General features: G+C 42.7%; 1 protein-coding gene across 6 annotated transcripts in view; it reads right to left on the bottom strand.

Annotated features, from left to right (window-relative positions):
- The window catches only part of SPECC1 (sperm antigen with calponin homology and coiled-coil domains 1), a 66,751-nt gene that overhangs the window by 8,853 nt on the left and 33,070 nt on the right, over positions 1-24,828 (bottom strand). For 2 of the 6 annotated variants that reach the window (XM_063402707.1, XM_063402709.1), the window contains 8 exons: positions 23,487-23,694; positions 22,793-22,866; positions 22,268-22,446; positions 14,680-14,825; positions 14,386-14,486; positions 13,518-13,599; positions 11,102-11,252; positions 10,093-10,195 (listed from right to left, as the gene is read on the bottom strand). In XM_063402707.1, the coding sequence (XP_063258777.1) occupies positions 10,093-10,195; positions 11,102-11,252; positions 13,518-13,599; positions 14,386-14,486; positions 14,680-14,825; positions 22,268-22,446; positions 22,793-22,866; positions 23,487-23,694 (1,044 nt within the window). The other 4 variants (XM_063402711.1, XM_063402713.1, XM_063402712.1 and 1 more) reach the window with 4 other exon arrangements.

Below are 24,828 nucleotides of genomic sequence, written 5' to 3'. Positions count from 1 at the left end.
GTCCCAGGGTGCTCACAGCAGAACCCCCACCCCGAGCTCTGACAAACTGCACTCATGAGACACCCAGAAAGAATGGCACCACTCAGGGGAAGATGAACCATCAGAATGAGTACAGAGAAATGGGAAAATGGAGTAGGGACTCAGATCAAACTGAGTTGCAGCATTCAGTAGGAAGAGGAGAAAAATTTGCTGTCATATGGCCACAGTACATCCTTGTGGTCACTGGTACCCCAGGGCCTGTCCTAGCACTCCTGCAGTGTCACCCATCACTGAAAACACTTAATTCTCTTCAAGCTCACAACTGAACTCCTCCACATGCACTGGGAATGTTCAGAGACTGGGATCTGGAAGCACAGGAGGGAGCACAGCCATCAAAGAAACAACGTGCCCAGTATGGTCTGTTTCTATGAACATTAAAGTAAAATTTAAAAAAAACCCCAAACACCCAGGCAATGTTATTTGGATAACAAAGGTACAATCTGGGATATTAGTGTCAGGTCAAGACTAAAAGACACAGAACACCTGGAAGTGATTGACCTTAGCCCCCCATCCCAGGAACAGGATCTCTCCTGCAGATAACAGAGCCCTCAGAGAGCCCTGGTAAAGACACCCAGGGAAATCTGTGTGATCTCTTCTCACTAAAAACAATTCTTTGTTTGTCTGAGGAAAAAAACACCACCCCATTAGATTTCACTCGATCTTTGACTCCAGGCAAAAAGCAACAATGACATCATGCACTCTTCATTACAGTCTGAGTATGTTAAAATCCTGACACAAGATATTCCCACTATGCACGTGTTACTGTGCCCACAGCAATGGCTCTCTGAGTCATAATTTTCTCCCTGAGACCCAGAATTATCAGTTCCAGACATGAATCAGCTTGAAGCTAAGCCTGGAACCTTGAGGAAGAAAGTCTGCAAGAAATACAACCTGAGCATCATTATTCCCACCCTCCCTCAGCATCCCCTCCTGCCCCTCCCAAGTTACTGGTGTGGAATGGCACCCCAGGGACCTGCCAGAGTGGCTGATCATGGAGGTTCAGCCCATGCAGAATATAAAATTAAATATTTTAAAATAAATAAAAGGGAATTGCCTTGTTTTCAATAGCAGCTCTCCCTCAAGTGGCCCAGCTTCCTCCAGCTCATCACTACCCAGGCCCCCACAGCTCCTCTTGAACAGCTCAGTGGTTTTATGTGGATATATTTAACCACGTCTCAACAGAAGCCACAGCTCTGCACATCTGCACTCTGACCTTTCTAATACAAAATAGATCAAGGCACCTTGACAGGCAACTTCTAAAGACAACCCAAACCTACCCATCTTTAACAACAGCTGCATGAAACTGCAGAACTAATTTGATTTATTACAACCTAACTGGCTAGGGCCAGGCTAACAGGGTTCAGCCAAGGGGGTTCTACTCAAAGGAATCTTCAGGCTCTCACTGGGCAAGTTCTAAACACTTCCTAAGAAGCAACATGAGGGAAGGATGGCTCGCCCTAAAGCGTGACAGACCCTTCTGAACAAACAAAACACTCCAGTTCATCTGAAATGCTCCAGCAAAGATATGAAACATCTGGTCAATCTACTGGAACTCTGGGTGAATGAGAAGTGTGGTCAGGTCCAGTTAACAGGGATGAAAGGCATGAATGCCTGAAATTAAAGGCTGCCTGGATTCTTCTGTAATTGCAGGGTGCATCCAGATGACAACTGCACACAGCTATTTTCAATTGGGAGCTGCAAGTCCGAAGTGATTTCTACATCACATTTAGTCCATCTACTACCAGGAACCTTTCTGAATTCTCTTACCAATTTTTTTTCTCTTAAATGGAATACAGAATAAAGTAATGCCTTTTGATTAAAAGAAATCAAAACAGCAGTGCTGTGTATTGTAGAGATTAAGTGGGTAGCCAGGACTGGGAAGGAAGCCAGGTGACCTCCTATCCTCCAGCCTGTATTAATATCCCTGGCTTAAATGGCCCAGCCAACTGCAGTCTCCATAAGAATTGCTTTAAATTTCTTTGAAATGTTGTGTTCCTATCCCATAATCCATATTTCTAACGCTTCTCTCAGCATGTCAGTTAGCCATACATCTTTTACTGCTGATCACACATGGAACAGCAGAGCTCAGATCACAAAATGGTCTCTGAAAATGCAGTTAAATCATGTCATAGCAGCACTATGAACTGAAAAGAAACTGATGCCAGCTCTTTAAACGTCATGCCATTTACTGCATTTCTTTTTATAAAGAATCCCTGCTTCCCATCACATTTTTTGGTTCTGTTTGCTCCTTCCTCCACTGCTGCCACAGGTGCTGCTCTGGGTTTACCATTCATCATTTGCTTCAGTAAGTGTGAATTAATGAGCCCTTTAGCAAAGACAAGATATTAGAGGATTTATGGCTGGTTTTTTTTTTTTTGCAAAAGCATCAGACATCAATTTGCTACAGAATTCATACAGAGCAGAGACATTTAAATAGAGGAAATTTTAAAACTATATTATGCGTCCTACACAAAGATGTTTCAGGTCCCAATTATTTCAGTCTCAAAAACCAGAGAAGATACAAAAGAGAATAGTAACTTTCTTAACTGAGGCAGACTGGCAAGAATAGGTGGGATCTGCTCTCTAAAATCCTGTGTTTAAAACAAGCTCATCTAGGCAGGAGTTGTCCTACAGACATTGTTCAGAATAAATTGTAAAGCCATTCTAAAATGATCTGTGCACTCTTCAGACTCAGCTCTTTCTTCCTGTGGTTCAGGACCTCTTCAAGGCAGCTTAGTTCTGATACTGTGGTTACAAGGGAGAGGTGGTGCTGAAATAGCTGAAGTTTTCATGAGAACAAAACATGAAAGTAGCAGCAAATGGGAGACAGTTAAAGTAATACTGATAAAGCAATTATCTAGCCTCTCATTTCCTTTGCTTTCAAGGCAAGATCCTACTGACACTGAAACCATCCCTGTAACCATGCAGTGAGTAACCAACCTGCCTAAGGAGCCAAACAGCTCCTTAGTGCCTTTCACTGCTCCTTTTATTTGCATTTTTATATATAAAGACTGACTTTTTATAATGAAAACAAGTTCTACTGAACAATGCTGCTGGCACAGAACATAACGCACAGTGCATGAATTTGAACCTTTCCTAGCAAATAATCTGAGTTGTTTTGAATGCAAATAACCTCATGACAACATCCTCATTACTAGAAGTCACCTACTTCAGAGGTCTCACTAAAGGTTAGTAAAGTTACAAGGGGTTGTACATATTCCTCAGTTTGGGTCTTAATTTATTGCTGTGCACGAGAGGGAGAGAAAATGTATAAAACCAAGTTCACAGGGAGCTGGTTGGTTGTTAAACATACAGGACCAAATGAGAGCTGGTCTAGGCAGAAGCAATTTAATGGATGTGTCTGGGTCATTTCAGAGATGAGGTAATGGTGACAAGAGATATTCATCATGTGGGACTGGTATTTCTGTAACTTCCACCAGTCACATTCCATGAGAAGGCAGAGCAGGAGTCAGTTCTGTCTGCAGAGGTGAATTACACAGCAAGACCAGGGACTAAGGAGTTCTCCCTCTTGCAATAATCCCATTAGACATTGAGGAGTTGTGGGTTTTGCTCTGCATGTCTCTTTTCAGCCTAAATTCCTCTTGTTATGCACCCTTGCTGAAAAGCAGCTCCCTGCTTGCCACACAACTGCCACTTCCATCAGTTTTGTCACCAGCCCCTGGAAATGACACCAGTACTGGATGGCACAGAAAAGAAACAGACTGGGCTGTGTCCCCTCATTCCCAGGCTGCAGCAGGGAAGATCCAGCAGCACAGCCCAAGGACCACACAGACACTCTGGGGAAGAGGGGAGGGAGAGAGGGGGGCAGGAATTAGCTCCACTCTGTGTACAAGGCAGCAGCACAGCTACTTCCTGCCCGGAGCCCTGGTGCAGAATTGCTAATGACCACACTGGCTGCTCCCACAGCTCTTTCTAATTATCTCTGTAGAGAGTTCAGAGATTAGGCATGTGCTGGAATTCCTGGGAGGAGCGGCAGGCTGCAGCAGGCTCAGGGTGGAGGATGGAACAAGGTGGGGAGGGGTCCCACCAGCAAAGGTTACTGGTGAACCAGCACAGGGCCCAGCTCCTGCCAGTTAAATGCCCAGTTTGGGGCTGTTCCAGCTGGTGACCAATCAATCCAGTGTTTTCACTGATTGTCAGTGCATCCAGGCAACACAAGGAAAGTGTCTTGGACTTTGGGATGGACAGAATGGAAATGCTATTTTTAAAATTAGCCAGCAGGATAGAAAGTTAGGCATGAGAGAGCTGCATTTATTTTATCCCTCCAATCAAGAGACTTGTATTTGTTTACAGGACAAAGCCCTCTGTGTGAAAAAAGGTAGAGCTTGGCCCAAGTTATTTGGCTCCACTAGGGAAGCACGTTTATGCACTGGCATCACTGAGAAAGGGTGATTACACTGGAAATCAACCTGGTTATTCCTCACACGCTGTGATTTGGCTGCTGCATTTTAATTCCAGACACCAACCCTGGGTCCAGCTGGGACATACAGAGAAACTGCATGTACATATTCAGCCATAAGTACTTTCATTTAGGAAAAGAATGCTTTTTCCTACTTGCTCAGCAGGCTCTGATTCTGGAAAAAATTTGGGACTCTCTTGACATTTTCAGCCTGCACCTTCATGAATTAAAATCTCCCAAGATTGCACTTTTTATCAAAGCATCTTTCCAAATATTACTGATGTTTATATTCAATTATATGATTCTGTGATCTATATTTTAACTGCTAGGAAGATCAAGGCAATCCTATAATGCAAGACTACCAAGATCACAAAGATGGTCCATAGGAGACTTGGGGGTAAAATTCCTGAGCAATGGATTGTCAATTTTTATTTAAACACAGGACAATCTCTCCTATCTCAGGAGCTACTATCAAAACTCCTTTCAACTTTTGTACTGATAGGAAAAGTCAACATCCCCCTCTTCATCAAAGACCAGAGAAACACAGAGAGAGCCAGAAAATTTATCCACTTCTCAGAAGCTCACAGAATATACTAATAACTTCCTGGGAAAAACCCATTGCTCATATATCCTGCTTCTAAATGTCAAAATGCAACAAGTGCTGTGGACACAGAGCTCTGCAAGCTTGTGCAAGATCAGAAGGGCTGGTGCTGGGACTTCAGGGGACGTGGCAATGTCCACCAGAGCAAACCTGACTGCGTTACTGGTGTGACTCAATGCTTTTCCCTGCTGGCCCAGCAGGCTCTGAGCTCAGGCACACAGGCTGGTGTGGCACCAGGGAAATCTCCCCAGTCCTGCCCAGAACGCTGCTCAGAATGAATGGATGGCTGCCATGCAAATCTGGAGAGGTTTTGTGCAGTGTTTTTCTTCACCCACATCACAGAGCCCAGGAATTATTTGTTTTGCTGTTAATCTTCACAAGACCACAGTACTGTGGGAATTCCAGGCTGCACATAAACTGTGCAGGACAGCAGATGAGATTTAGTTCCTTGCTTAGAAAAGTGAACCTGTTCCTGTGCTCCTCAGTGCTGCTGCTGGATCAGGCAATGCCACTGCCTACCTCCTTCTCTTGACCAGTGAAATATTGAGATAGAAACCTCATTAATTCAGACAGAAACCTGAGAGGGAGAGATTGATACAATTTGGGAATGTACTGAAATAGTTTTAGGCTACTTGTTGTCTCCCGAAGGAGAATGGTCCCATGACCACCTGACCAAAGGGAATATGTTATGTCCATCTTTGGGTCACACTTAATCCATGCTGGATCTCATCCAGCCTGCAAACCAGGCAAAAAAGCATCAGAAAAAGCAGGGGCTAACAGCATGGAATAGGGCTTGAGAACAAGGATGATCTGGAGGAAATACTGCCTAGCATAAAGAGGAAAGGAATGCAGATTCCTGTGAGAAAAAGAAAGCCACAAATTCGTAAACAAAAAGCTGGTATTAGTCTGAGTTTAAATTGAACACAAAAGGATAAAGAGCTTTATATTACATCCACTGCCAAACCACCAGTCGAGCAGTGTCTTGCTGTAATTACTTGACAAACAGCAAATACTGCAACAGCTTTATTTTGCTCCCTAAGCTTTTGTATCTCTGCTCCATGAAGTGCTGCCTTGATCCACAGCTGATGCACTGACACAGGCAGGGAGGTGACACCACGCAATGGCTTGAAAGCACAGGTCAAGAATACATGAAATACAAACATTTTCAGAGGTACAGCTGCCATTTCCCTTTAGCAGTTCTAGGATATTCCCTGCCTGCTCCTATTTAGCATTCTTCTGCTTAAAACACACACACAGCTTTACTGTAAGAGATGGTGGATCTTCAACAAGTGGTGGATCCCAAATAGGTTCTTTTAAACCAAACTTTGAACAAAAAAATAACCACAAAAATGTATTGGATGAAAGAGCCAGTCTCAGATCCTCTTTTTCTCTAGGCCACAGGAAGGGTGTGTAGTGGCTGAAAAGAGCATGAAAATAGTTCCATATTCATTAACATGGTGGCAATTCCTTCTCCTTTCTAGGGAGAGCATGTGTAGGAGAAACAATAATCCTCAATTCTAATGATCGTGGGTTAAGTGCCTCTGAAAGTTCTGTTTTCACAATAGATCTGTGAATAGCAATAGACTTTAATGTAGAGGTTTGGCCCCTGGACAGATGGTCTCCACAGAGAGCTCAGAGAATCAAGGCACTTAAATGACACCACAGTCACTAATGACATGATTATGGAAGGTGATAATGCAACAAGAATGACTCTCAGCAGCTTCCAGGAGTTGCAGCTCACAGGAACTGAGCCTGTTAGAAAAGAGGCACCCAATTCCTGCTTCACATTGCCGCTAGGATGTATCATCTTTTTAAATAGATTAAAAAACCCACAAGACAACAGAAAAAAGGCCATTTTAACACCAATAGCTTCATCTCAGCAGGCTTTGTGGTTTGAAGGATTTGTGGTAAATGAGTTTCAGAGCCACAAAAGCATTTCTCAAGCCTGGTCACCTCATGGCCCTACATTACACACCATGATGTCAATGAACTCGGAGAGGCAGCAGGAACAGCCTGTGAGCCTCTGCCAGTGCACAACTCTTACAGGGAACCATGCATTAGATTTGTTTTATTAAGGTGGAGATTTTCCATCAGGAAGTTTTGCACAGACACTGAGCCCAAAGCCTGATTTCACCAGAGTTCTTGTTACTACTGAGACTTTTTAGCACCTCCCCAGCATAGTTATTCAGAATTAATGGCTAAAATGCCAGATAACATTCATCTGGGCACCAAAACATGACAACTGAAATAATATCAATCATGCCACAGTTTATGCAATCCCACTTTCATATTCTTTTCTCCTAGTCATTAAACTGAATTCCTACTTTATTTTCACTCTAGTGATTCTGTTTTCATATTCTCAATATTTTTCTTAGTATGCATATCTTTCTGATATCAAATCACTGTTTAAATAAGGATCTTAGAATTGACATAGCCAATTACAGAAACATAGATGCTTTCATGTTTCCCCTCAGTTACTGTAAACTCATGCAATTTCTTTTTATAAAAAGCAAACAAAACCCTCCAGGCCACTGCTAATTTGTGTTGCACTTCCCCCAACTCCCCTCAGTGTCCCTGGTTTGTTTTATGAGATTGCCTCCTGGGGAACACACTGAAGTTCAAAGCCAGGGAATGTTCCCACTGTAGTCCATGCAAGGAGAGTTTATGGTTGGACTTGATCTCAAACTAAATTAAACTAACTGATTATATATTTGTTAGGAGCAGGATGAAAATTTCTATCTAGAGCTATCTATCTAGAGTTGTGTATGAATTAAGGCATTTAAAAAGTGGAATCTCGTGTGCTGGTCCCTAGGTCTCATCCCCAGACACCTTCCCAGGTCACTCATCCAGCTTTCCTCAGGGAATCTGGGACATGGGGAGTAGCTGCTACTGAGAGTAATTATTCTCATTCATTTTGCTCATACTGCTTAATGAAATCACAATTTAAACAGAAAGGAATCCCCCTCTCCCCACCCCAGCTCAGATGAGGAACTGCTATCACACATTTTGTCACCAAAAAGAGAAGTTAGGCAGCCAAGCAGCAATTTTGTTATGCTCTCATTGCTGATGAAGCAGCAGTGTTCAGCAATGCCCCGTGTCACAGGGCTGAAAAGAGTTTGCATTCAAACTTCTCCCTGGTTCTGGGCTTCACGTGAGGAATGCCATGACAGATTATTGTGGAACTTGCACAGATGATGCCTCACAGACAGGGTGTTATCTCTGGAAAAGAAGCCATGCACGTCATCAGGGTTCTGCTCTGTGAGCTCATTACCTCATCCCACCCTTGCAGGGGCTGAGGCAGGAAGGAGGATGACGTTCTTTCCTCCACTTCTGGTGCTCAAGAATGATAAAAACTCCCTGTGGAGCTTAACAGCAGCCTTACCATGGGAGTGCAAGGGTCTGGGAAAAGCAAGTTCATGACAAGTTAGCGAATGCACAGCAGAGAGTGCAATGGGAATGAGACGCTGAGGAAGAATGTCCAAGAGAGAATCCCTCTAAACAAAGCAGTGAAGATAGAGAGGCCAAATTCTCACCATAAATCAATGATTGTGCTTCAGTTCTTCTGACTTTAGTATCTACCCTGAGATGTCACACAGGCCTCTATATTTGCAAAGTCACATTCTTTTTTTCTAAAAGCAATACATTTAGATCAACTTGGGTGTAAATTAGAGAAAGAAACCTACAGGCTGATGCCCAGAGAACTCTTAACAGTAAACTCATCAGAGTTAGACTGTTTCAAGAGTGAAGGAAGCTCCTCAGAGATGCCATTTCAAACAAAAAAGGGCAATACTGCCATGAGAAAGCATTCCTTGAGAGATGGATCTGCTGGCTTAACAGAAGCTAGACTTGGAAAAGTTGTATTTCATTAATTGTTTTCTGAGGACTGTGTGGGAATGTTCCCACATCCCTTCAAATCAAAGCCCAGGAGAATTTTAGTAGAGGAGATATAAAATAAATCATCACAGCACAGAACACACAATTTCAGGGGACAGCACTGAAGCCTTTGAGGCATTATCACAGAACTGGAGGCTAAACACTATTCTTATTCTTTCTAAGCTGTGTCTGAAGTCAGGAGCTGTCTCCAACACCTTCCTTCTGGGAAATTGCTGCAAGCCAGATGAACACACCAGTGTTAAGAAATAACTGAAAGGAAAGCTACTGTCCTCTCTTCCCAACTCCTGCACCCTGCAGCTAATGCTTCATAAAGAGCTGCTTGGGAAGAATAAAAAACCTTATTATTGACTTTAAAATATGGAGTCTGCTTTTATCAGAGACTTGCTCCAGGGTGCACATCATGTGGTGATAACTGCTTTTGTCTTCTGCTCCAAGTAACAAACATTATTATTCCTAAGAAAGGAAACTCCCAACATTATACCAAACCAAGACTGTGTTGCTCATCCAGCACCTACCACAGGATGAAATATTGTCTGTAATATTGTCTGTAACTGCCTTCCTTGCAGAACCAAAGGCTTTAACTCAACTGTACACAAACATGAGCCAGGGAAGCACAGCAATGGCCATGGCAAGACCTGGACAAACCATTATCCCTGATTAACAGTGAAAATCACTCTGCAAGAAATGAGACAGTCTCAGGCAGTCCTTGTAAATCAAGCTGCAAATTTCATTTGGTCAAGGCCACACAATGAAATCTTTCTTTGGCTTTGCCAAGATTAGAGAAAAAACTGACACAATAATGTACTGCCCACAGAGGCCTACAGAAAAAATATTAGAATGTACTTCCAAAAACTGATGCTAAATTGAAGCTGCTGCACATAAACACTGTTTCTCACCATCAGCAACCTTTAGTGCAGTAAATATTTTGGAGTTTGTATACAAATTACTTATGACAACGCAATATTGGGGACTGCAGTGTTAAAGAAATCTGAAGGAAGAGGATGGAAACAGCCCATATAAGTAAACATGCAAAAATCAACATACAGTAATATTCATATTTCTTTAAAGTGACTGCTTACTTACTATACTTACTTACTATAGGAAAGTGATTAAAGTAAAAAGGTACCTACTCTCTTACCTGGTAACCTTCAGTCTTCTTTTGGCACCATTTCAACAAAGCATTCCTCTTGGAACCCCCATACTCCCGAGCCAGGGCTGCCAGGGGGTCTTTTCTCTCCACACTAAGCCAGGCAAAAAGGGAGAAGACAATAAATACACTTGAAATCTCTTTAATTTTTACCAACGTGTAAATAATATCTGCATGACAAAGCAGAATGGCAGCACAGAACATGAACATAAACCAAACTGAGTTAGGTTTTGGAGCTTGCATTTAGTATTTTCCTTTACACGAGGTAAATTCAGGTGGTGTCACTGCACATGAAGAGCTGAGAAAACAGAACCTGTGGACATGCAGTGGTGTGTGTTAACCAAACACTTCTGCTATGATTTTCATCAGCTTTACTCATACAACTTTCAAGCCATCTCTTTATTTTAGCTATTGAAAACTAGGATTTAGGTGTAAAATTGAAAGATACTGCCTAAGAATCTGTAACAGTAAATTCACACCCAGCTGAGCTGCTGCAAAACAAGTTCTTGAATAAAATGAAAAATGTGAAAGCTGAGGACATTTAAAGGCCAACAAACAAAACACCCACGTTGTCTCCACTGTACAGCTTCTACTGGTGGAAACAAAGGTAGAGATAAGAGGAAAATATATGTTTTTTTCTCAAGAGAGAAGAAAATTATGTGTCTAATTTCCTTCAGCTCTCAGAGCCTCTGGATTTTAGCTCACAACATGCAAATGATAGTAAGATAATGAGGGCTGACCACACGTACACATGATGGAATTCTTGTGTACAACTCAGTGGCTTCTGAAAGCTTGCTGTCCTCATTTCCCATTTTACAGATAACTGTGATCATTACAATCTGAATTATCATATCTGGATCCAACAGAGCCTGTTAATTCCCAAAGACCAGCCAGCAGAGTCTGCTCTGGAGACAGGGTCCTCCAGATTAAAATATTTATCTTGGTGCCAGGTAATGCAGTTGGCCTGTCCTGTTTTTTCCCCAGGGAACTGGGCTGATACCTGAGTTTGCTTTGGGGTTTCAAGCAGCTGGGGGTAGAGGAAAGCATCCTGCTGCTGAAGGCCATGGGGGGTTTGCTCAGGGATTCCAGGGAGGGGCTTTTGCGGAGGTAATGGTCTGGTTTCAGCTCCTCGTTCCTCCCCTTCAGAAGGTCTGTGGGAATTAAAAATAAATTTTAAAAAAAGCTGTCAGTTTGCAGCCTGAGGAATTTGATTAATCACTGTCCTGCCACCCCAGCACACAATATGTAGTCTGTTGTTTTGATTCTAAACAAATGTACTCATTTGTTCATTAAACACACACGGGGCTAGGAAACCTTGAGTAGATTAGAGGTGACCACAACAAGGAATGGCTTTGATGATTTCAACAGTGCAAGCTGCCTGGTTTCCTGTGATTGATACTCCTGCTGGGGGGTAGGGGCCTCAGGTGAATGAAGGGAAATACCAAAATCTACAGTCTGAAAGGTTCAAAAGCTGAGCACCAGATATCTTCACCACATGGCTGAGCAGCCCTAGTACAATGATTTCTTTTCTGCCACTTGCAGACTTGTAACAAGAAAGCCTCTTGGCTCCTGAATACAGCCCAGGGAAAGGCACTTACTCCTCCTCATGTCTGGCATCCACTCTGACATAACTTTGAGAAGGCTCAATATATTCACAGCAGATGCTTCTGTATTTTTCTTACACATATTGCATAATTTATATAATGTATTTATGATATATATTGCTATGTAGTCAAAAGAAAAATCACTGCATACCAATACACGAAGTGATGTAACAAGCCAGGACTGCACATCATGTTATCAGAAATTATTGAATGTGACACACATTCAGTAATATCCCCATGATAATTATCAATTAATGCCATACAATACCAAGGTGTGACTTCCTTCTCATCTCAGTTCCAGCTCCCTTTGACTTATTTCTGGGTGCTAGAAAGCCCAGATGGAGCCAATAAAGCCCTGACTCTCAGAGGTCACAGCCAGAGACCAGCTCTGGGTGAAGTAATCCACGCTCCTCTCCAACTGGGTAACATTTGGGTCACATTAGGGACATCACAGAACCCTGCTGTGACACTGCTCAGATGGAATCAGCCAGAAGATTTTTATTATGGAGACTACTTCACTCTGAGTTTCCTCGGGGATAATTTTTGATTCAGTGTTGGATCAACTGCCTTCCAGGATTATTTAGATTGGAACCAGAGCTGTTACAACTTTACAGTCAGTAAGCCTTTGCTATGGATTATTGGAACTAAATTAAATCCAGGTACAAAGAGAAGCTGTAAATACAGGAACTTCTTAGATAAGGAGTCATAAATTTTTACCATATAATGGTTTATAAAATATCTGTTGATTTTAACAGATTTTCACAGAATTCTCTATGGGTAATAACAGAAATTATCCATAGTGCAGAGTGAGATATTTTTTGTTAAGGACTGGCATCATATTACAAAGCTGATAGATTATTTCACTCTACAGTAAACTGGTAGAGATTAAAAAGGTCAAATGTTGTGTGTGGGATCTATACACTCATGCAAGACTTCCTGGAAACCAACTGATACAAGTAAATAAACCCTGTCCGTTTCCCTAGACAGAAGCAGACACTTCTGCTTGCTTAGCCAGGTCCTAATTTCTCTCCTGTATTAACAAATTATTGCAGAAAATCCAGTGTAGCCATCAAGAAGTTGTGACGGATTGGTTTTGGTGGTGGGGGGGTTTTTTTGGTTTGGGGTTTTTTTTTCCCCTCACTGCAGTTTCACTACAGGAATATAATATTCCATCTGTCCTTAAAAATTCAAGAATCTGTTGTTACTAACTTTGATTCCAATGCAACAACTACATTCTGGACCAGATAATCAAAATAAAAGGCCCTAGAGAAAATGGGAAACAAATACTGGTAGAAAAGAATATTAAATGACAAGAGAACAAAAGCAAAGTGTGAAACGAAAACAAACTCATCTCTTGAGAACTCTCAAAATAAACTATTTCCAGCCCAAATATGACTGCTCCTAAAACAGTCACATCAGTATGTGAAATGTTTGATGTATTTCAAATGAAGCTCAATTTAAAAACAAATAAACCCTCAGAAGACAGTGCTTTGGGCTTCTTCCAGAGACATACACGTTGAACAAAATCCAACCCTCTCCAGTTCCACAGAGTGGATTAGAGAGGTGCCGTGGATACTTCAGGATAAAGAAGGGGAGTTTGTGTTGGCAAACCACAATAAATCAGCTATTTTTTAGTTATGATCAAGATGGGAATAGAAGCACAACAAAATTAATAAACTCTGTAAAACAAAGACACTGGGGGCACTTTCCATGTTTCCCTCGACCACGTAAGAAGAAGAAAAATGGCTCAGGCAGAGGCCACCAGTTAATAACAAGTTTGGAGGCAGTATCTGTACATTTATCACAACTTACCTGCCAGAGGGAGGTCTGACAGATCTGCATGTCTGGCAATGCCCTTGCTGGCTGGCTTGGCATTGTTATACACAGAATGTCTCTGTGAAACAAAGGTGTGAAAGGTAAGTGAAGAAGTGTCAGCCATCATGCTTAAATAGGTGAGCAGAAAGAAGTTTTTGCCATCTGAAGATCACAGAGCATGTGGAGGGATACAGAAACCTTTCAGCAGGATATCAGCTGGAACTAGAGCTGGGTGAATAATTGTGAAAAATAGAAGGACAAAGGGACAATATTTTATCTGGTAATACACTGCTTCCTGCACTACTTCACACTTCTATTTGTATGATTTTTCTCTTGCCAAACACAATTTAGTGTCACAAACCAAAAGTTAGGATGCCTGTTCCCAACCCTGACTCTACTCCTAACACCCTGAGTCATATGTCAAGGAGGATTCTTGTCTCTGCAGCCCCAGCACCAGTTTTCAGTTGCTATCCCATCATCAGGCACTGATATACAGTTCCTAGACCTCACTGGGTAAACTGGGAGCTCACATCTTGGAAACATCAACCCCATGTCTCCCAGCTCACGTGCCAGCTCCCCAGTTCAGGGTGATGTTTCTTCTATCTCACTCCCAAGAACTGAAACCTCTTTTCTGGTCCATGGTGATAAAAGTTCAGAACAGTATTCCACAGAGTTCACATCCGTCCATGGGACCTCTAAGTTGAAGTCAAGACAAACTCACTTTGATCCTTTTTGTTAGGACCACAGCATTTGATGTTCCACAGCAAACAAACAGATGAGTTTCCCCCTCCCCCTGTCAGCAGATGCTGCAGCCAGCACTGTGTCCACTCTTCTGAATCTACAAGGACAGAAGAGCTCCTTGTACCTGCATTGGGGAAACAGCAGCTGCTGGGGCTGTCCTCACTGGAATTCCACTGAGAGGGCTCCTGGGCACCTTGTGAACTGGGATATTTTGTCCACTGCTACCTGCAAGGAAAAACCATGGAAACATCTGAATTTCAAACCCAACCATCACTCTCTTGTCAGATCAGGGAATCACTGTGTAGTGACATTCCACATTTATGCACCATGCACTGACAGAAAACACCCATCCAGAAGCAGGAAGCAGGTCCTGCTCACTGCTAGAATTTTTTCACTGCAAAGTGCAATGTTCAAATACCTGAGCATCCCAGGTCAAATGACTTTATCAGTGACTTCACAGTGGCTGCAGACTCTGGAGGCGTGGGAGATGCTCTGCTGAGGCAGACCCCCTGCCAGCGGCTGGCTGCCTCTGACTCCAGGGAATCCACCTCCTCAGCTGCCAGCCTGCAAGGCACAGAGCACAGCAGAGTCAGGGCCAGCACAAAGTGCAAGCACACATCAAAGCTCTTCACTGATAGCGAGGCAAATCCAGCAACCTGCAGGTTTTACTGCAATTGACCTCAGAATATCAGGACTCTTTGAATATTCGGGTTCTTTTCTTGCAGTGCCTGGCAAACACTAAACCACTGAGTCTAACAAACTTCTCTGCATTGTTAACCAGTTCATCCTCATTCCCAAGCCTCACACAGGAAGGAGGATTTTCATAGGAAAAAAAAAAACCAAAAAGGCAGTTTGATGAGACTTTTGAGTAATTATCATTAATTACCTGAAGATGGGCTTTCAATACAGCACAGGTGACAAGGGGCTACTGTGGCTCTCAGTTTACAGTGAGGAAAGTAACCAAAAGGTAAATACACTTCAGAGTAAAAACTCAACACTTAAAACTTATCAACAGAGACATCTGCTAAATAAATGAACCCTCAATCACAATTCATAAGCACTTACACAGGGAATAAAACTCTTAAGTGTTTCATCCTAGCAGACACAGGAAGGCCAAAATGCAATGGCTAGAATGAACACAGACAAACCAAATAGGAAAGGGTTCATATTTTAAGGAAGAATAATGAAGTTACTCCTTTGAAAAGAAATTCTGGAGTCAAGATCAGGTGCTGCATTTGGAGGGGTTCATACAGGAAAGCCCAGAGCTGTGTTAAACATCAAATATAATCACACAGTGAAAGCTGCTTCTAGTCAAGTGTTTTACATGATATTGCTTAGTGACTTACCTATATTCCTCAGGTATACTTGGAGTGCAATTAGCTGCAAGCAAATAAAGTCTAATCACGTAAAAAGAGATTATTTGTACCTCTCCCACCTACTCAGAACCTGCACATGAGCTGCTGAGCAGAAGGCTCTGAGCTATCACCACATCTCCTGGTATTTACCATGTCTGATACACACCAAGAGCTACATGAACACAAAACCAGGAATGATTTCATAAGGTGCCTGGAGGACTCCATCCAGAAAGTGCCTATGGGGTTCAACAACTTCTGTAAGCTAAAAACAGAAGTCAGAGCCTTTTCCTTTCCCTTTAGCCATCAGAAAATGAAAGAGGCTAAAGTGTGTCACTGAATAAGAGAATAAGAGTGACTCAAGTTTCTATTTCTGGCAGAGCTTAAGGAGGTGCTGTCTTTAAGCAGACTTTTGCTATTTCTTTAATTCATTGAAGCTCCTTGTGTGCCAGGGGAGCCTGCAGAGGCAGATGGCTGGAGAAAAAGCCATTTCAGTTCCAATCTCATTTAATGCAGTAAGCAGGAAAGGCAGATTGGATAAGACTCACTGAGCTCTGAGGGAGCCAGTGTTTTGCTACCCTTGAGTTCCCTCTTGTTCTATGGTCCATAAATGAGAAATCAGCAGGTGACAGCACCTGCACCTGAGTTACACAAACCACAAAAGCTAAACGAGTGCTGCTTCTAGCACAGCAAAGGAAAAAGGATGAATTTTTGCCTCAAGATCCCAAACCACCCAGTGCAATCTACTGCACTTTCAGTCTGGCCTTGGACTGCAAAAGGATGCAAACATGGTAAAGAGAGTAACTAGGCCAGCCCCTGTGCCACAGAAGAGTTCACTGAGAATTCAGATGCCATTTTTCTGTCTTTATGAGGATTCATGTGCTGGAATTACAAGCAGTTTCAATTTTTTTTTAGGATGCTTCCTGTAATCTTCCATCTGTGTATTTGTAATAGGCAGCCTGAAAAAACCTCCTTGGTTAAACACGACAGAAAACCGAGGCCTCCCATGCTGCAAATCTTGGCCTAAAAGGTAAGAACAGTAGTCTTCAGAGCCACAAGCTTCAATTAAAACCAATTAAACCAAATGCCAGCCAACAAGCAATGGAGAGATGAAATTGGTGAACACTTGACCTTAAAAAGAAAAATCTGTATGGTAGGGGGATGCTTGTGTGTGTACAGAGATGGGCTTCTTAGGAGAGAAGCAGAACAGCAAGAGCTTAAGTTAAGTTCTTAACTTGCAGTAGCTAATTCAGGAGGACAGTACAGAGCACAAATTAGTAAGATTAATGACAAGCCTTAATGACAAGCCATAACTTCAAGCCCCAAATGACTCCTCCTTATGCACAGAATTTCTTCAGCTTAGCACATCTTAGGCCATCTAAGAGACTACACAAGTTCTACCACAAAAATGAGGGATTTGAACAAAATGTCACCAATTACTGTAGGCTTTCCTGGAAACAAGAATGAATGGTTCACACAGATAAATGCTGCATGTGCAGCTGGCTGAAGTGGAGCAGCTCCAGGAGGAAGCAGAGCACTGGAGCCACAAAGGAATTAAAACGTGCAGTCCCTTTCACAAAACCACTGCCGAGTTTCATTCATTCACTGCTGAGAGAAGAATTTGCAGAGAGCTTTTCTCTAACAGCAAGAGTGAGTCTCCCTGTTCTCTATGTTTGAAATATGTGGACAACTGACTAACAAGGTGCAAGCCTTTCTGGGCTTAATGTACAGATTTTTGGCAAACTCAGCCTTCTCGTGTCTGTAAAATTTCTAAACTGCTCTGATGACTGTTACAGGAGGTCTAAGACCACAGCACCATGTTTTCAGAAATAATGACTCCCCAATCTCATCTTTGACACAGTTTCTGTCATTGTGACTACTCCTGAACTCCAAGGCACACAAAGAAGAGACATACAGAACAGAAGAGAGGCCAAGGGCAGGCAGCAGACAATTCCAAACACTTAAACATTTATTTGGCACTTGAATGTATATTTCTTAAACATAAAAATCAACATTCAACAGCTGCCAGTACAGCAGAGAAAGGCAACACAAGTGTGCATATAGGCAAACACTCCAGCAGCACGGCACAAAGGTGGGGGCCATGCCAAAGCCAGGACATCCTGTGGAATTCTCCACTAGCTCAGCCTGCTCCCACACCAGGCCCTTGTAGGTCTTCACATCCAGAAGAAAAGGGCAGAAATCCCTCAGCCAAAACACAGAATTCCAGTCCTGGAAGAAATTGTGAGAATCTCCTGGTAGAGATGGTGATCTCTGAGTTTTTCCTCAGCATCCATGGAAAGCTCTCTCCAGGTGTCTCCAGCTGCAGAGCTGAACTTCAAGTTCTCCCTGATCATCATATACTTCACCTGAGTTAAAGGCATGAGAACGACTCCTTTCTGAGAGGGTGTTTACTAGGGGCTTGAGATGTTTGTTTCTTTTCCTTCTGCTCTCTCCATCTGCAGTTCTTGCAGGAGGACAAACTTTCTCCGGGAAGGTCACAGCAGGACACGCTCCGTGGCTGTCCCCTCCCAGCAGCACCGGGTCGGCCGTGCCACCCAGTGGCGAGTGCCTTGTCAGTACAGGAGGGGAAATCTGAAACCGGCAGAGCGGCTGAGAACGAGCGAGGAAATTCGTGTTTCCACTCAGGTTTGCTGCTGGATTTCGGTGACCTATCCCCGAGTCTGTGTGTCTGCACAAATCATCTGTTCTCTTACGGGAATTCAGACACACAGAGATAGATCATAGACTATAATACTACATGGAGAATTAATGTATATGCCATTAAATTTTACAAATCAGACATACACACTCGGTTTCATTTTTGTTTAAGGTTATAATGGCATCTTCCAATGTCTGTTTAGAGGCAAATAGCCCCACCCCTCCAAAAAAAGCTCTCAGTTATTTCAGATCCCCAAATCTCTGTGATTACTTCTTATGGCTTAGCTGGCTTTAGAGTAATTCAGAACTTCTTCTGCCTCCTAGTGTCTTCTGAAGAGAGAAGCCTTCTGAAACAAAGAGAGAGGCTCTTGCCCATGGGGAAGAGGTGAACCTGAGCATTCACACTTTACAATACACTTGAATTTTGCAGGGTAGTAAAAAACCAGAGGTGCTTTCTTGAATTGAAACTTCCCTTTTTCAGCTGGGAGTTGAAGGCAAATCCTGCAGTGTCTCACAGGCCTGGCTGTGCCTCCTTTCAGGGCTGTGTTAGCTGGCAGAGATCAGGCACCTGTGGAGAGACACACAGCAGTCGGGGAGGTTATGAAAAGCCACACCAGGCCCACTCTGAGGTACAGCTCTCTATTTTACATCATCCCATCATCTCTAAATTAAGGGGAGTCAGGGAAATGCCAGTGGTGTGACCAGAACAGTTAAAGGAGTGCCTTAACACTCCACTAATTTGGCTTTGAGACAAAATGAGCAGCAACAGTACAAAAAACAAAATAAATCTATGCTGCTCAGATAGGAAGAAATTAATTATTTACAGCTAGGGAATCAGTGTAGGACAGGAATGGCAGTGTTCCTTTCCTCTCCTCTGGCCATTTAAGACTATTTATTCAAAGGGGTTCATGGACCCATGCAGGCAGCTGAGCTGCTCTACCTCAGCCACAGCTTCAGGGTCCTTAAAGGGAATGGAATAAACTCATCCAATGTGAAAAAACCCCACCAAGAACTCCCTAACAAACCCAACCCCCCACCAGAGAACTCTGAGGAGCAAACAAACACTGCTTTGAGAGCCCTGCTCTGCCATCCTCCTTTGCTTGCTGTGAGAGCAGAGTGAACTCTCAAACCTCTGTGAGACAGAACAGCTGCAAACACAGGCACAAATGAGCAGCACATCAGCACATACAGACTGACAGCGGGGTTTAATACACAGAGTACAAGCTCATTTCCAGGAGAAAAGCATGTGACACTGCCATGCTGTGGCATTGGAGACTTCAGGAGGAAAACCAGAAGCAAATTAGTGGGATGCATGACAATGTTCAGTTTAGGCTTCCGTTTGAAGATCTGGTTTTTTATTATTCTAAGAAGTCGTTCATTTAATTACAGATTTAATTTCTCTAAGAACTACTCCTGGCCCAACTATCTTCCCTCCATGCACTTAGTTCAAGGCACAAAATGTTATAGTGCCAAAATAATTTTGACAATTTGAAGCCAAAGAGTCAAAGCAAGAGCTTGAAACTTTTTCTTAAGATCTTATCCCATCTGGTCTTGAAAACCTCCAAGGATAGAGACTATTTAACTTCAACTTCCACTACCTGTGAGGAGACAGCTACACAACAGTGTATTGCAAGCTTTTGCATTTTACTGCAGAGAAATAACATTAATTAGGATGTAAAATATCATAGAAGACTGCCTGAAGCACACGTTAATCAATTTGTAGTTTCAACCAGTACTAACTTGGGATAAGTTAACTCCTTTTTCCCTTATTCCATTTGGTTGATGCTTGTCCAACCTCCCCCCCAACATTTTTAGTCATAGAATTAGACATTTAATCTGTGTTAAAGATGCCTTTGGGAGGCTCTTACCTTCATTCAGTTGAACTCTGATGACCTCATCAGGATTTTTTCTGCAAGTTCTTTGGCTGTTCCTAAACCAAAAATGACTTTTGGTCTGATTAGAAGAACGTAACGGTGAAATCAAACTTGGAGGCAGGAACTCAGGCAGCCACAGGCAAACATTAAAATGGCAGGATGTCGTAGGAGATAAATTGGCTGCAAGATGAATTTGTGAGGTGGAGTCTAATGATCCTCAAGAGATGGCTGAGGTTTTGCCAAAAAACCTTTGAGTAGCAAGCTCTTTGGAAGGTACATTTTCCAACAAGAGCTTAAAAATCAAACAGGAAACTTTCACTAGGGACTGTCAGACATTCAGCTGAGCATGCAGCTGCTCAGCATTAGCAAACATGAGGAACACTTTATAGATTCTGTTAAGATATCATACTACAAACTGCTTCCACCAGTGCTGAGCACACATCACAATCACCACAGGCACCAGAATCTACTGCTGGTTCTGGGCAGTGGCGTTTGTGAAAGATGACAAAGTGATGATGAGAATACCCCCAGAACTTCCTGGGTGAAAGAAGCTGGGAGAGGCAGACACCTCAGGAATGCAAAAATATCTGCGAATGTAGAACTGGCTCTCAGCAGGAGCTTTGGAGACTTCAGGAATTTGTTTCATAGGTCAGCAGAGCTTTAAAATTCCAGTGTTTAGCTGCTGATCACTGGTTTGTTCAGACAGAGACTTCCATGGGCTTCATTATGTTCCCCATTCCACTCAGTACAGACATTCTGCACACTCTGAGAGTTAAATTAATTATCCTGACAGATGCAAAATTTGGTTTCATGACCTGCCTTTGAAAGAGAATCAATATTGCCCACTGCAGACAGTGTATCTGGCTCCATGACCAAGGCAATACTCAAAGCACGCTACACAGAGAGTCAACATGACACAGAGACAGACACATCCATGTGTGTGTGACACAGAGGGAGACACAAAAGCCCAAACTGACTTCATTAAATACATGTCTGAGCACTTCCTCCTAGAACTACGGCTGTATGGATTCTGGGGTTCCAATTTAAAAAGGAGTATTTGCAGCTCAGGCTTCTTATACCAAAGAGCTGATAATGTTCCTTATAGATGGAAGATAAATAGTCCAGTTTGCAAATTAGCAAGTCATCTTCTATTCATTTGAAGTGCTATCAAATAAATCTTAAAAGCCAAAATAATACAGAGGGGAAGCTATGAGAATATGATTCCCCACCCTCATATAGGAACTGTGCTTTCAACAAGAGAAATTTCATTAAGAACAAATTAGGAATGGAAACAGAGCCCAGAACCTTAAGTACTGTCTGGTAATCATTTTGTCTGAGTACATAGTCTGTAACAGCTTTTCTTTGCATCCACTTGGGACTCTGCTAATGAAACTGGAGCCTTAAAACATTCCTTTATTTTCTGAAAAGAAGTTTTTCTGTTTGTTCAATCCAGGCATTCTGGTCCATACACCTCCACAAAAAAGCTCTCCCATCTTTTCAGTACCATCTACTGTACAGCTGCTGTGGAAACTCCTGAATGGAAAACAATGAGCAAATAAGTGCAATGTAGAGCTGGACTGTTACTTCACCTGCAAGAAAAGACAGGATTCCTGTTCCTGTGGCCATTCTGCCAATGGCCATGGATTTGCCAGGAGAGAGATTAAAAGGCATCATCTAGAGTAAAATGAATTTGACACACTTCTGATGAACAGATGACTGCTTGTGTTACTTTGTCTCTCTTCATTGACTTCCCTCAGGTTAAGAAGTTCTCTTCTGGAATATCTGTACCCAACCAATCCTTCCACAGCTGGTTTAATACAGCTGCACAGAGTTATAAAAGAATCACCATATTGAGAGCAAAGCTATCACGGCATATTGGCAATTGTTACTACTTAATATTTGCTGATTAAAACCTTCATGGCTTAGTTGACAGGACTAGACCGCCAAAAAGAAAAAGAACAGAAACATCTTAGAATAAGAGACAACAAAATCTGCCAGGAGAGTTACAAACAGACAAGGGGCACATCCAAGCCAGCATGTAGTTACTGACAAAGCACTGCTTGCATGCGTGTTAGCAGCACACACATCAAGTCTTGGCCTTGGTAAATGGCAAACAACCAACCTGTTGCTGCCCTTCACTTCATCCAGCTCCTTCTGCAGCCTGGCACTCTTCTCCTCCTCCTCCTGCAGCTTCCTCTTCACCACACGGAGCTCCTGCTGAGCTTCACACTTTATGTCATTGGCTACAACCACTGCAGTCTGCAGGTCAGCCTGGAAACGCCTCCACTCCTCTGTGTCCTCCTGGAAAGAGCAAACAGAGCCCCAAATTGCTGTAAAAACACACCCACTCAAAGCTGAGCACTTCGTTATTGACCTCTATTGCACTGATCACAAGCAATCAGGATTTCCCCCTCCAATTTTAACGTGGTGTTGGGTCAAACTGAACACTTGCCTCTTTATACTACCAAAAATATTGCCAAAGAAACTCATGCTAAGCTTTCCACTCCAGTATTGCCAACAAGTCCAAAGTGAAGAGAATGAAGACTTGAAGGGTGCAGGAAGAATTTCTGCTCTTGTTTTAGGAAAACACAATGCCAGTATTGCAATGAAAGCTCAGCTTGGCTTTGTCTTGGAGCTTAAAACTTACCTTCATCTGCTTAGTCAGAGCCTTCAGCTGCCTCTCTGTATCTTGTTTTTGTTCTTCCAGCTTCATTGCTTTACCTAGAAATGATAGACAATGTGAAAAGATTATTAAACACATAAGGGCAACAGTGAAAGTGAGAATGAGAGGGCAGAGCAGCTGATTTGATTTTGCTTCTGGTAATGCCACTAAAATAGACTAAACTGAATTAAGACACTGCCAATGATCAGGAATGGAACCAACAGGAGATCTGGTACTTAAACATTTCTAAAATATGTCATTATTTTCAGGTATTAAACCAGACTGAAATTTAAGCAATCCCACGTGGATTCACTTGGTTAGCACACAGATCCCGAGGGATCACTGATGTGTGGAACAGCCACTGGTTCCACCAGGTGGCAGCTCCCCATCCACAGCAACCTCGACTTTACTGCTCTTCCCAGTGCTCTGCCCTAAAGACTCTTTAATAGAAGTCCAGAAATTCCAGATTCTGGAACGGGCAGTACTTCCCTCACTGAAGAATGAGGCTTGGAGACTGTCTCTAATACTCCACCTAGAGCACTCTCTGGTAAAACAGTATTTTTGTGCATGAACAGAACTGGAATATTCGTAAAGGACAGACCTCCCCCTCCCTGTTGCAGCCCTAACTGAGCCCCTCAAAATAAGTTCATTTAAATCCTTTTTTTCCATCTCCACCTACTTTCTAGGTCACTGATGAGCTGGTTGTTGTGGAGTTTTATAGCACGATGTTGTTCCACCTGGTCTTCCAACTCGAAAATGGTCTCTTTCAGGTTTTTGATATCTGCTTCATTCTCTGATGTCTTCTCCTGCAGCTTCTGGCTGGTTCTGCTCAGTTGCTCAGCCTGTCGGTCACACACCTCCTTTAGTTGACCATACTCATTCTCAGCCTGGGAGGGAGGAAAAAAGCTGCAAGTTTGTCCTTATTTCTTAGGAGATCTCACTCATTAAAGACGTTATTGGGGACCTCGTGGATTTAAGCATTGTGTACACCCAGTTTCAATGAAAATCAGAGTCTCAGGAAGCAGAGATAAGTGATGAATATCAGTTTTCTTTCCTGGCAATAAAGATAATACAAGATGCTGCAAAGCAAATGCAATTTTCTGTATGATGACCACAATTCCAAACCAATCTCTGCAGTTAATGAAGGGAGAGGAATTATATTCCCAGAAAGCTCCACATCTATTTCTGCAGCACATTATGAAAGTGATATCACTGCCTTAGGGCCAGGCTGATGATCAGTTCATCCACATTAACAATTTGCTGCTTTTACCATGTGCATTTTCAATGGACTGTGAAAACACACACAGCAGAGCCAGCTACTGCAGATAAGTATTTCTGGATATGGGACATCTGGAATTACTGAAGGGGGAATCTGCTGCACTTTAGTTTGTTGGCTCAGCCCACTGATCAATGCTTCCAGGTTTGGGGGAGCTCTCTGACTGTGAACAAGTTATGGAAAAGGTGCAGGCTGCCAATTCAGTGAGCAGCACTGGCACAGCCTCACTGCAGGGCAGCCTCACAGAAGCCTGTGGTCTTATTTGGGTGTCACAAATAGCCAATGATTCAAAACAGCTTAATTCGAGGGAAGAGTAAAAGAGGGAAATCTGTGGTTTCCAAACCAAGCAATAAAAAGTTTGGTATAGAGTCTGAGCACTCAGTAGTTTTTCATTTATTCTTCATGAACTGCAGCTCCAGAAAGCACTTAGGAGCTTCCTCTACTAACTCCATTTGCTGTGGTCACCTATTTTAGCTGAAAGGACATCTGGATTTTCTAAATCACTCAAACCATGGAGGTGCTTTTTTGGCAATGCTCTCTTTCTCTGCAGCCAATTTTATCATTCCTCTCATGCTCCCTTCCCCACACAGGAAAGGCTGCACACTCTCACTCCTTCTGCAGCACTGGGACACAATCACTGCTTGTGCTTTATTAACACTTGTTGAATGATGGCTCGCACTGCAGCTCCTCTGAACAGCCAGGATCACACACAAAACAGGGACAGTAACTTGCTTAAGCTTGTTTG

Source organism: Prinia subflava, chromosome 8, assembly GCF_021018805.1.
Source record: "Prinia subflava isolate CZ2003 ecotype Zambia chromosome 8, Cam_Psub_1.2, whole genome shotgun sequence".
NCBI lineage: Eukaryota > Metazoa > Chordata > Aves > Passeriformes > Cisticolidae > Prinia > Prinia subflava.
This window is presented reverse-complemented; position numbering and strand designations above follow the sequence as displayed.